Source organism: Microcaecilia unicolor, chromosome 5, assembly GCF_901765095.1.
Source record: "Microcaecilia unicolor chromosome 5, aMicUni1.1, whole genome shotgun sequence".
NCBI classification, from domain to species: domain Eukaryota; kingdom Metazoa; phylum Chordata; class Amphibia; order Gymnophiona; family Siphonopidae; genus Microcaecilia; species Microcaecilia unicolor.
The window spans coordinates 133,072,957-133,086,314 of record NC_044035.1 but is presented as its reverse complement, the minus strand read 5'-3'; the positions used below and the strand labels follow the sequence as shown (position 1 = coordinate 133,086,314).

The 13,358-nt window shown below is 45.1% G+C and overlaps 1 protein-coding gene across 2 annotated transcripts in view; it reads left to right on the top strand.

Moving 5' to 3' along the window:
* The window catches only part of NCOA4 (nuclear receptor coactivator 4), a 45,710-nt gene that overhangs the window by 20,046 nt on the left and 12,306 nt on the right, over positions 1 to 13,358 (top strand). For both annotated transcript variants that reach the window (XM_030203291.1, XM_030203292.1), the window contains 3 exons: positions 7,380 to 7,543; positions 9,118 to 9,258; positions 9,980 to 10,068. In XM_030203291.1, coding sequence (XP_030059151.1) covers positions 7,403 to 7,543; positions 9,118 to 9,258; positions 9,980 to 10,068 — 371 coding nt within the window. In that variant the 5' untranslated portion in view covers positions 7,380 to 7,402. The remainder of the gene's footprint in view (positions 1 to 7,379; positions 7,544 to 9,117; positions 9,259 to 9,979; positions 10,069 to 13,358) is intronic.

Genomic DNA, 13,358 nt, shown 5'->3' with positions numbered 1-13,358 from the left:
TGACTCTCTTACTCAACACCCTCACTTATCACCCCTACCACTGCAATTTCCCCACCCCTAGCTGTCTGTTCGTCTGTCCAATTTAGATTGTAAGCTCTGTTGAGCAGGGACTGTCTTTTCATGTTCATTTGTACAGCGCTGCGTAAGTCGAGTAGCGCTATAGAAATGTTTAATAGTAGTAGTAGTAGTTTTAGACATGACTGGGGCCTGCAAGAAAAACCTCCAACGTTCTTCAGCATAGTGGTGGTAAATCTCCAGCTTTGGGATGGGTCACCCTTGGCATCTGTTAACATCCTTAGTAAGAAGTTATTTAGGGAAATGGCTTGGTAAACCGGGAGGCATGAACTTTTCACATTGAAGTGATCACAGATCCACAGTACCAGTGCAAGAGTTGTTTTGTTATCATTTTGCAAACGGGTAAAGCATACAAAGCAAATTAGAAACATAAGTCAAACCAAATCAGGTGTACAGCACCCTCCAATCTGGTACTGTCATTTGCTTTTTTTTTTTTTTTTTTATACAAAGTGCAAGTTATTTAAACATCAGTCTTTGAGGGAGAGTTTTATTCAATCCTTATGGCTGGGCTTCAGTGCATTAAGTTTCTAGAAAATAATGAACTGGTCTTTAATCATGCTGTTTCACAACAGTTTGGTGCTTTGAGGTTTGTTTTGCAGAAGTCTTAAAGTTCTGAATTGTGGCACTTAGGAGAAACTTAAGGAAATGACAAACCATTGCTTATATGACATCCTCAGTGTGGAGTAAAAAGGAAAGTTAAGAGGTGCCTGGAAGCTGTTGCCGTATTTGTTCACAGGATCAGTCTTGTCCTGTTTGAAATGGGTGTGGGTCTTCGGGTGCCATGTTTCTTGCTGCTAGCTATGGGGATAGGTTGGGTGGCTCTACTACTACTTATTATTTCTAAAGCGCTACTAGACGTCCGCAGCGCTGTACACTTGAACATGAAGAGACAGTCCCTGCTCGACAAAGCTTACAATCTAATTAGGACAGGCAAACAAGAGATAAGGGAATATTAAAGTGAGGATGATAAAATGGGTTGTGAATAAGGGTTAGGAGTTAAAAGCTAGGCTTTTAGCTTAGATTTGAAGACTGCCAGAGATGGAGCTTGACGTACCAGCTCAGGAAGTCTATTCCAGGCATATGGTGCAGCAAGATAAAAGGAACGGAGTTTGGAGTTAGCAGTGGAGAAGGGTGCAGATAAGAGAGATTTACCCAGTGAACGGAGTTCCCGGGGAGGAATGTAGGGAGAGATGAGAGTGGAGAGAGACTGAGGAGCTGCGCAGTGAATGCCCTTGTTTGGAGTGGGTATGTTGAGGCTGGCATATTACATGAGTCCTTAGTTGATGATCATCATTACAGTTCCTCTTATTGATTACTAGTAAAAAAAAGGCCCGTTTCAGACAAATGAAATGGGCACTAGCATGGTTTTCCTCGGAGAGTGTGTGAGAGAGAGGGAATGTGTGAGAGTCTGTGTGTGTGTGTGACTTGCAAGGAGCTCTGCACCCCAGCTGACCTTGTTAATCACCCAGGGTAACCAATCCAGGTGCCAAACCGGATATCTCTGCCACCTCAAGTTTCCGGCTGGAGGCTTCAATTAGAACGTTGGAGGTGCCTGGTTTTACAATACAGAAATTTATGCTTTGCTGCAAAATATTACTATTTCTATTATGATTTTGCTGTGGTCCAGATCCTCGTTATTGAGAATGTTCAAGCTATGCTAAAAAGCCTTCGTACTGATGACTTTAGGTGAAGCTGTCTGAGATAATGCAGGCTCAGTGACTGCATAAATGCAGCTCCCGTGCTAGCTATGTCTGGGGTATTCTGCACAGTACTTTGAGCCTCGATCCCTTTCCCCCTCACTGCGGTCGTGCAATACTCTCCTCCAGCTGAGGCGGCCGACTGACTACGTGAGTGTGACAACAGTGGCCGTTTGTGACATTATAGAGTTGATGGCAGGATTCAAGTTTGCATTCTAATTTTAGGCTAGCAAGTTTAGGTTGCTGGTTGGCGTGAATGTTGGTGTGGCTATTGGGTGCTGTAGAGCAGCTGGGATGGTGGGTTGTTTGTATAGAATTGCTGTGTGTTTGTATCAATTTTATTGTTTGTGGGCTGAGGGGATACACTGTATTTGTATTATGCTGTAATTTTTATGCTACTGTATTTCCGATTTGACTCATGGTTTGGTAGATTAGAAGGACGAAGTGTAAGGTGTCTCTCTTTTTAGCTAAGTTAAACTTTGAGCCAGGGCTACACTGAATTATGTTGGACTTGTTCTGTCTGAACCTAGCAAACACTTTAAGAATAAGATTTAGGTTTAGAAGATGCAGTGTTGGAAGCAAGTAAAAAAAAGTTGCTGTTGCATGCTTATTGCCACAGGCTCTGCTTGTCTTTCATAACTACAGGTTATTTATTACGTTTCATCATGCAGAATGTCTGGAAGGTGAACTTGAATAACATTTCTGAACTAGATTGAACTAGATTATTCTCTGTTGAACTACAGGGTGCCACCTACTTATTTCTATTGGGGTTTTAGCTCTTGAAACCTCATCTCCGGGTCATGACAGAAGGTAATACCAGAACATATAAGTGAATTCTAAAGTTTTCCAAGGATAATCTGAAGGGAAAATTCAGAGAAGAGATATGGATGTGTAGTAGAATATAATGGTTTATTATCTGTTATCTGTTGGGCTTCTTTGTTAGGTTGAGAGGGAAATCTTGAAACTACTAGAACATTTTTTTTAAATAATTCTTGCAGTTTCTATAATTGTCTGTTGCTGATTCAGGGAGTTCTAGATCCTAAAAGCTAGTCAAAATGCATTGTAAGACAAAAAGCTGTCATCGCCTTATTTTTGCCCTTTTAATTGGACTCCACAACCTAGCTACTTGGTAAATACTTTATCAAATTTAGTTTGAAAAGTGGTTCAGGTGTCGCACGCATTTTTGGTTTTAAACTGAAATTGGTGATGTGTAAATTAGTTTTGAAGCATCTGCTCAGTAAGCCGGCTTTTCTTTTGTGGTGCATACTTATATGAATGCAGGATTTCCATGGAATGTTTTGCAAGGAATTCTGGTTATCTGCAACTAGCATGGGCTGAAAAAATCCCTAGACACTTTTTTTTTGGGGGGGGGGGAGGGGGGGAGGGGGGACAAATGGGGAATTTGGACTGGATCCAACCTGCACAAGCAACTGTTTGTTGCCCATTTCCTAAACACAGGTTAAAATTTCCAGTTCATTGCCTGTGACTTGAAATGTGAAAATTTAAAGCACCCTGCATTAAGCCAGGCTCACATCTCTTTAATTTTGAGAATTGATACTGCTTGAAAAAGGGGCAATCTTAAAATAAAAAAAATTGCAATGAGGGAAAGATGCTACAACAGTGGTTCCCAAACTTTTCTGTCAACTCCAGAACCATAAAAATGTTTAGGATTTCAGACTTTGCATGTTCTGTATTGGGTTGCCAGTGTATGTAACTATATTAAATACAGTTGCAGGTGTCCTGAAATCCCTACAAGCCATTAGGTCAGTGGGACAAGTTTGGGAATGGCTGTGCTTCAGCTACTATAACACTGCAGTATACATGCATTAATTAGCAAGCAGTTAGGCACAATTGTGGCTGCTCTAATGTTGCTAAAGCTTCCTGTGCACAGTGAAGTTGCATTGGTCAGCTTCCCATATGTATTTGAAAATGTAAGCAGTTAGTGGTAGGGTTAATGTGATAAGACTTGATAAAACAAATAGCACTTTGCTACCTGAATAAGAACTGATTAATTTGATATTTTTGTATTGTAAACTACTGACCTGTAATATGTCTACCCAATGGTGATGGGAAATTTTAGCATGTACTGTATTATATACCCCAGGGAGTTATATAATTGTACAAAATTGCCATGCAATTTTTAATGTAATTATGTGTACTTAATTTCCTCTAGAGTAGGCAAGGTTCATGGTGACTCTTGGTAATTTGGGAAGATCATGGTGTGTGGGGTTTTTTTTTGTTTTACCTATTTAACCCCCCCCCCCTTTTTAAAACCTATTTAACCCCCCCCCCTTTTTTTTTTTTTTTAACAAAGGCGTGCTAGTAGCTGCTGGTGTGGTAATGCAGACACAGCCCATTCATTTTGAATGGTCTGTGTTGACATTGCCATGCAGCTTCGTAAAAAGGTTGGGGGGGGGGGGAGGGTCAAGGAATAGTTTGCTGTTGTGGAAATTTAAACAAGAGAAAAAAATGTTTTTCTCTGTGCCATGGAAATTTTTTTTTTTTTTGGGGGGGGGGGGGCTTCTTTTTGATCAGCTTGGACGTCTTCTTAACAGCACAGCAAATGGCCCTTATTTAAATGGTAACCACTGAAGCAGAAGAGGTTTTTTTTTTTTTTTTTTTCCTTTTTCCAAGTAAGGACAGCAGATTAATTGGTGTGGAAGAATGACCATCTCAATAATTCTTGTTACCTAAATCTGGGAGAAGGTCATTTGTGAAACTACAGAAGACTAACACGTGCTGATATTTGTAGGCTGGTTATAATTGATTTAGTTTTTTGCTGCTAACCGGACTGTTTTGTGGGATAGCTGCAAGTCATTCCTTCACATTAGCTCCACTTTTCTGCACAATTGGGTGTTATCCCTTCCTGCCAAGAGGTGGAACAAGAGAAAAGTGAATTCTACTACTACTAATCATTTCTATAGCGCTACTAGACGTAATATTATATGCAGGTACTTGTACTTACTGGGCTGCATTTTTTTGAGGGTTTTTTGTTTGGGTTTTTTTTTTTTTTTTTACATGGGAGAAATCCAGGGTTGCAAGGAGCTGCAGTAGGAATTGAATCCAGTTCCCCAGGATCTCGGTCCACTGCACTAACCATTAGGCTACTTGCTGGTATAAGCTGGGGTGCTCCCTGGAACAATCCATTATTTTTTTCTACCTTCAGCAGGAGCTAGGCATCCCTGGCTTAGCTCCTTTTTCTGCTGGCCGCAGCTGCAAAGCATGATCAAGCCTAATGGCTGTTCCCAGATTCACAGTCTCTGTACCATACCTGGTGAGCACAGGGTGCAAATCTCAGTGGCTGCCAGGACCTTCCACGGTCTCAGCAGTTAACTTGATCCAGCAGCGGGCAGTAGCTCCATTCCTTCCCCTGATGAGACCACTAGACCACTGTGGCTTAAGCTAGGCTTGGGGAGGGCCTACAGGGTGGTTGGGCTGGTCTCTGCTGGAGGGAGGGGGACAGCGGTGTGACCTGTTTTGTTTTTCTTTTTGGGGGGGGGGGGGGGGGGGGGGGGGAGGGTGGCATGTTTGGCAGAAAAATAAACCCAGATTTTGGTTTGGTTTCAGTCTGCCTCTAAAGTCACAGTACTTGTAGTACAGCAAAACAAAATACAATTCAAAGACATGGAAACAAGAAACCTTATTGTAACAAATACATAAACTCAGGGGCGTAGCTACGGTGGGGGGGGGGGGGCTGGGCCCCCGGTTTGGCTGAGGGGGGTCCCCAACCCCCGTCAGCCGAAGCCGCCTTCAGTGCCGGTCTCCAGCGTCGCCGCATTTGCTGCCCTGCTCTTCTTTCTTCTCACTCCTCCTGTGTACGCTGGCGCTCCTCAGTTTCACGTAAAGGAGCGTCAGCATGCACAGGAGGAGCAAGAAGAAAAAAGCAGGGCAGCGAACGCAGCTGCACCGGAGACCAGCGCTGAAGAAGGGTTCGGCTGGGGGGGGGGGGGGGGGGGGGGGTTAGGGACCCCCGCCAGCAAACGTATTTGTTAATGAGAGGGGTGAGGCAGTGGGTGGTGGTGGCACTCAAAATGTGCCCCCAACCTTGGGCTCTGGCCCCCTCCCACTGTGAGGTCTAGCTGCGCCCCTGCATAAACTTATGTTCATGTACCCAGTATACAGAGATCCAATATCATAAAGGAGAAGAAATTTAAGGGGCTCTTTTTAATAAGGTGTATTTTAATAAAGAATTAAACATAGTTAATGTATGGCTAATGCTATAATTACCATGCAGTCAGTGCAAAGACTGTGAGGTAAATGCAGGGGGTGTCAACAGTGGTGTGCTGGAAAAATTTTAACAGGCTCTCTCTCCGGGCATAGCCAACTGTATAATTTGGGGGGGCAACACATTCCTCACTTCTCCTCCCCCCTCCCCCATGCGGGCATGGTAGGCATACCTTTGCTGGCAGGGATGCCGACTATCTCTTTTGACCTAGGCACAGGAAAAAAGAAAAGATTTTAAATGCTCCCAGTTTTCAGTCTAATTCATGTTGAATGTGGGATAATATAAATGTCATAAATAACTTAAAATAGGTAAATAAGTAGATAGAAACTCTGGATGTTGAGCACCTGATTCTCATAACATGATGCCTGTTTTAGTGACCCTTTACCAGGAGAAAAATAATCTCTGCACAAATACAACACATGCTAGAGTGTCCCTATAACCAGCTCCCCTCCAAATGGCAAACTAGTTACGATTTATAACAAATTATTACTTTACCTATGAAAAGTTATTCCACTGTTATACCTCCTCTGTGTACATCTGTATGCTGCACAAGATGTCATGTTTGAACATATAATTGGGATTAAATAAAAATGCTACCAACATTAAAGAACGACAACATGGATGCAGCAGCTCAAAGGACTGTTTGTTTTGAATGTACAGGGATGGAAAACAGACAAACCTCTCTGGAATGAAGTTACTTGACTTCATCATGCATCTCCTGTTCTCAATCTAACCTTGAACCACAGTCCTGCACTCCTGCTGCTGGCTTCCTTACTGCAGCATCCTGAACGGAACCACGAGCTGTGATCCTCACACTGGCGGAGGGCAAAACAAAAAAAAAAAACAGAATGAAAATGTGCACGGGGTCATAGCCCTCCTCCCTCCCCTCAGGCTGTAACTAACTTCCTGTTTTGGAGAGGGAGGAAAGGAGCTGGCAGGGGCACAGCAGGGCTGCGGCCCCAGGCAGTGGTTTTTATCAGCTGTTTTTTTTTTTGTTTTGCCGGCTGGCTGCGGAGAGGAGGAGAACAACTAAGTGAGACTTCCAAGCCATAGGCAGTTGGAGCAGATGTTTTCAGAAAAGGATCCGAGCCACCCCAGCCCAAGTTTTAGGAGCCGGTTGTTAAAAGTTTAACAACCGGCTCCCAAAATTCTTTAAAAAATAACAAACGGCTCTAGCGAGCCGTTGCGAGCCGGCTCCAGCACACCACTGGGTGTCAATCAACCCAGTCAGCTTTTGAAAGCTGTGCACACTTCATAGGTATTTGGACAGTACTGAAAAGTACAGAGTAGTAATCTATTGATTTTTCTAACTTGTGTGCAATATAATGGGGATGTTATTTGTGAGTTAGCCATAGCAAGTCAACTGTGTTAATTCTTCTCAGTGGTTCTATATCAAGGAATAAGAATGAGTTCATCAAAGGACCAGAATGGAGGTGCTGTTGGTAGATCTCCCCTCATGAAGTGTCTCCAAGCTAAGAAGGACCTGGAGGTGGCCATTGCTGGGATCCTGAAGGCAGAGCAGCAGATTAAAGACAATGGCAGAGAGGTATTTGACCACTGACTTGGTCTAATCTCTTTTTTTTAGTTTTCTTCCTAACTCTTTAGTATTTGGTATTCAGCTGGTTACCACCCTCATTCCAGTGTATTTTACCAGTCCAGGTTTTATAGCTCTTGAAATAGTCTCTCAATGCTTTTTCTTTGTAAAATATGCTTTTGTAGCCCAGTATTCTTTGGGGGTTTAGAAAACAGGTGAACTAAAAGTACCAGGATGGCACTCTTGTGTGCACAGTAGCAAGGCAGGGATTGTATTTATGCCTGGATGATTTTTTTTGTATTTTATTTGTTGCATTTGTATCCCACATTTTCCCACCTATTTGCAGACTCAATGTGGCTTACATAGTACCGTGATAGCAATCGCCAATTCCGGTATGAGAAATAGAGTGGTATCGCGTTAGTTCATGAGTGACAGAGTAAATTAGGTAATGGAATAATGGAATAAGCAGTTCAAGCAACTTCCAAATTCTATATGGGTGTAGAAAGAGCTGTTGTCAGTAGCATTGTCCCATTTTGCCTTAGATCCTATTGAGATTATCAGTATATAGGTTGCAACTATTTCTGTGATTCATTGTTTATGCAGCTGTAAAAATAGTTTTGCCTGCTCTGCAAAGTACTGAAGGTGATGTTATGGCACATCTGTTCATTAAGGAGATTATACAGTGAATTCTGAGACTTGTTTGTGTAATAGGGGATATACCATGCAATCAAGCTTGGACCAAACCCCTGAGTCTTCAAGGGATTATCTGCATTGTTACAGCTCACAAAATCATTTTGCATTTGAAAATATTTTTCAGTTTTCTAGGGGACAGAGATTTTATGTTGTGGATAGCTACACATGCATACTGTTAAGATGGATTTATAAGCAGTTGAGACACCTACAGCTGTCATGCCCCCTCCAAATCTGCAGCATGCAGTTAAACAGCTGGCAGTAATGCTGGAGCTCCTCCAGCCAAAGAAGTTTGGTGCTCAGTCCTCTCCTTCCTCCTTGTGCTTCTGCTGTAATGTGGAAGTTTTCGGCATGCCTCCAGCCACCAACAGTGGGATTTTTTTTTTTTTCCTTGCGCACGCTCAGTTTTGCTCAGAGTAGTCCTGGAGTCGGCAGCTGAAGACACGCTGCCATCTTCCACACTACAGCAGCAGTGGCTCAATCACCGAACGTCTTTAGTTGGCGACGCTTTGGTATCCCTGCCAGTGTAGTTATTTTTTACGGGGGGGGGGGGAGGGAGGAAATGACATGCCCCTCCCCCTCAACAAAAATAATCAGAGGGCTGGTTACACCCCTGCTTTTGAAACTCATGAATAATGCAGAGAAAAGTGGTTTCATTGAGAGGAAGATCAAGGTATTGTGGTGGCTGGCTAATCTGCATTATGTAGGGTGGGATGCCACATACTAAAGTTTGATGATATGGCTAAAGTAGTGGCAGTCATACTTTCACGTTCTGTGTTCAGAAAATGTGACTCATTCCAGCAGACTGAGCTGAGGTTACTCTGTAGTTCCATCAGTTCATGAAGCAGTGGAAAGCGTATATGAATGTGTTCATGAGCAGGCGTTTGTTCTTACAGGTTAAAGCCCAGATCCATGCATGTATCAGTCGTCAGCTGGAGTGCCTGCGTAGTCGGGAGGTTTGGCTCTTAGGGCAGGTGGAACTAATCCAGCAGCTGAAAGAAGAAGCCTTGCAGCAACAGGCACAGCAACTTTACTGGGTAAGAAGAGAACTGAGTTTCTTTAGCTTCATTAAAATTGTCAGCTTTTGTGGTTAGCGTAGAAAACTCCTCTGCCCAGCTGAAAAGGGCATAGTCTGGCATACAGGTCATTGTTGTATGACATCATTGGGTAATCGTGTCTGTACTAAAGTGTTATATGTTTAGTTTAAATTACAAACAAAGGTAAATCCTACATTCTACAAAGGAGAATATAAAAAAAAAACTAATACAAAACTACAACTAGTAATATCAAAAGGTTTTCACTTTTTTCTCTCGCAACCCCCCTCATCCCTCTCAACCCATACCCCCAATTACTGTCCCATATTGTATGAGAACTCTCACATGAACACCCCGTCAAACCCACCTCAGCTCAAAAATATATCCAATATAATAAAGCCCACATATCCCATACCTCAAAAACAGCATAAGAGAGCCAGAATGCCCCTTCAAACTAAGGTAGCAAAAGTAAGAAAAATTAAGTCCATCTTCCAATGGGGCTGAAGTAACACCTTTGACAGTAAAAATCACCAGAAGCAAGTGGTCCTAGTTCCAAACAATGGTTAGGACCAATAAATCCAACAGTTCAAAAAATGGCGGCTATCTAAGAGCCCACAGTGACTGGGATAGTATGTATAAAAAAGTTTGTGCTGCCTCCACTGAAATGGTATATGTTTTAATGGAAGCCAGAATGGTAATGCCTAATATTTTGCTTGCTCTGCAGTTGTTGGGACAGTTCATTTGCCTAATCCATCAGCTGGAAAATCCTCATGGTAATGACTTAGCTAATCAGATTTCCGCTTGTCTAGAAAGGTAAAAAATACTTCTGATATTTTGACTACTTTGAATTTTGTTAAAACCGACTTTTCAATAAGACTGTGTAAAGAGGAAAGGAGGAACCACAGGTAGAAAGCAAAGAGGAACAATAGCAAAATATTCTTGAAAAGCAAGCTGTGCGGTAGCTGATAATGTGCTCATAAAACCTCTGAAATTTCAGCATGTTTTCACAGTAAAATCATATATTATTTCAGGAAGGTCTAAAGCGAATGCTACATACCTGTAGAGGGTATTCTCCAAGGACAGCAGGCTGATTGTTCTCACTGATGGGTGACGTCCTCGGCAGCCCCTCCAATCGGAATCTTCCTAGCAAAGTCCTTTGCTAGTCCTCGTGCGCCCGCGCGCACCGCGCATGCGCGGCCGTCTTCCCGCCCGAAACCGGCTCGAGCCGGCCAGTCCAGTATGTAGCAAGACAATACAGTTCCAGGGAAGACACAACTCCAAAGGGGAGGCGGGCGGGTTTGTGAGAACAATCAGCCTGCTGTCCTCGGAGAATACCCTCTACAGGTATGTAGCATTCGCTTTCTCCGAGGACAAGCAGGCTGCTTGTTCTCACTGATGGGGTATCCCTAGCCCCCAGGCTCACTCAAAACAACAACCATGGTCAATTGGACCTCGCAACGGCGAGGACATAACTGAGATTGACCTAAAAAATTTACCAACTAACTGAGAGTGCAGCCTGGAACAGAACAAACAGGGCCCTCGGGGGGTGGAGTTGGATCCTAAAGCCCAAACAGGTTCTGAAGAACTGACTGCCCGAACCGACTGTCGCGTCGGGTATCCTGCTGCAGGCAGTAATGAGATGTGAATGTGTGGACAGATGACCACATCGCAGCTTTGCAAATTTCCTCCATGGTGGCTGACTTCAAGTGGGCTACCGACGCAGCCATGGCTCTAACATTATGAGCCGTGACATGACCCTCAAGAGCCAGCCCAGCCTGGGCGTAAGTGAAGGAAATGCAATCTGCTAGCCAATTGGATATGGTGCGTTTCCCTACAGCCACTCCCTTCTTGTTGGGATCAAAAGAAACAAACAATTGGGCGGACTGTCTGTGGGGCTGTGTCCGCTCCAGATAGAAGGCCAATGCTCTCTTGCAGTCCAATGTGTGCAGCTGACGTTCAGCAGGGCAGGAATGAGGACGGGGAAAGAATGTTGGCAAGACAATTGACTGGTTCAGATGGAACTCCGACACAACCTTCGGCAGAAACTTAGGGTGAGTGCGGAGGACTACTCTGTTATGATGAAATTTGGTGTAAGGGGCCTGGGCTACCAGGGCCTGAAGCTCACTGACTCTACGAGCTGAAGTAACTGCCACCAAGAAAATGACCTTCCATGTCAAGTACTTCAGATGGCAGGAATTCAGTGGCTCAAAAGGAGGTTTCATCAGCTGGGTGAGAACGACATTGAGATCCCATGACACTGTAGGAGGCTTGACAGGGGGCTTTGACAAAAGCAAACCTCTCATGAAGCGAACAACTAAAGGCTGTCCTGAGATCGGCTTACCTTCCACACGGTAATGGTATGCACTAATCGCACTAAGGTGAACCCTTACAGAGTTGGTCTTGAGACCAGACTCAGACAAGTGCAGAAGGTATTCAAGCAGGGTCTGTGTAGGACAAGAGCGAGGATCTAGGGCCTTGCTGTCACACCAGACGGCAAACCTCCTCCATTGAAAGAAGTAACTCCTCTTAGTGGAATCTTTCCTGGAAGCAAGCAAGACACGGGAGACACCCTCTGACAGACCCAAAGAGGCAAAGTCTACGCCCTCAACATCCAGGCCGTGAGAGCCAGAGACTGGAGGTTGGGATGCAGAAGCGCCCCCTCGTCCTGTGTGATGAGGGTCGGAAAACACTCCAATCTCCACGGTTCTTCGGAGGACAACTCCAGAAGAAGAGGGAACCAGATCTGACGCGGCCAAAAAGGAGCAATCAGGATCATGGTGCCTCGGTCTTGCTTGAGTTTCAACAAAGCCTTCCCCACCAGAGGAATGGGAGGATAAGCATACAGCAGACCCTCCCCCCCAATCCAGGAGGAAGGCATCCGATGCCAGTCTGCCGGGGGCCTGAAGCCTGGAACAGAACTGAGGGACTTTGTGGTTCACTCGAGATGCGAAGAGATCCACCAAGGGGGTGCCCCACGCTTGGAAGATCTGGCGCACCACTCTGGAGTTGAGCGACCACTCGTGAGGTTGCATAATCCTGCTCAGTCTGTCGGCCAGACTGTTGTTTACGCCTGCCAGATATGTGGCTTGGAGCACCATGCCGAGACGGCGAGCCCAGAGCCACATGCTGACGGCTTCCTGACACAGGGGGCGAGATCCGGTGCCCCCCTGCTTGTTGACATAGTACATGGCAACCTGGTTGTCTGTCTGAATTTGGATAATTTGGTGGGACAGCCGATCTCTGAAAGCCTTCAGAGCGTTCCAGATCGCTCGCAACTCCAGGAGATTGATCTGTAGACCGCGTTCCTGGAGGGACCAGCTTCCTTGGGTGTGAAGCCCATCGACATGAGCTCCCCATCCCAGGAGAGACGCATCCGTGGTCAGCACTTTTTGTGGCTGAGGAATTTGGAAAGGACGTCCCAGAGTCAAATTGGACCAAATCGTCCACCAATACAGGGATTCGAGAAAACTCGTGGACAGGTGGATCACGTCTTCTAGACCCCCAGCGGCCTGATACCACTGGGAGGCTAGGGTCCATTGAGCAGATCTCATGTGAAGACGGGCCATGGGAGTCACATGAACTGTGGAGGCCATGTGGCCCAGCAATCTCAACATCTGCCGAGCTGTGATCTGCTGTGACGCTCGCACCCGCGAGACGAGGGACAGCAAGTTGTTGGCTCTCGTCTCTGGGAGATAGGCACGAGCCGTCCGAGAATCCAGCAGAGCTCCTATGAATTCGAGTTTCTGCACTGGTAGAAGATGGGACTTTGGGTAATTTATCACAAACCCCAGTAGCTCCAGGAGGCGAATAGTCATCTGCATGGACTGCAGGGCTCCTGCCTCGGATGTGTTCTTCACCAGCCAATCGTCGAGATATGGGAACACATGCACCCCCAGCCTGCGAAGTGCCGCTGCTACCACAGCTAGGCACTTTGTGAACACCCTGGGCGCAGAGGCGAGCCCAAAGGGTAGCACACAGTACTGGAAGTGGCGTGTGCCCAACTGAAATCGCAGATACTGTCTGTGAGCTGGCAGTATCGGGATGTGAGTGTAGGCATCCTTCAAGTCCAGAGAGCATAGCCAATCGTTTTGCTGAATCATGGG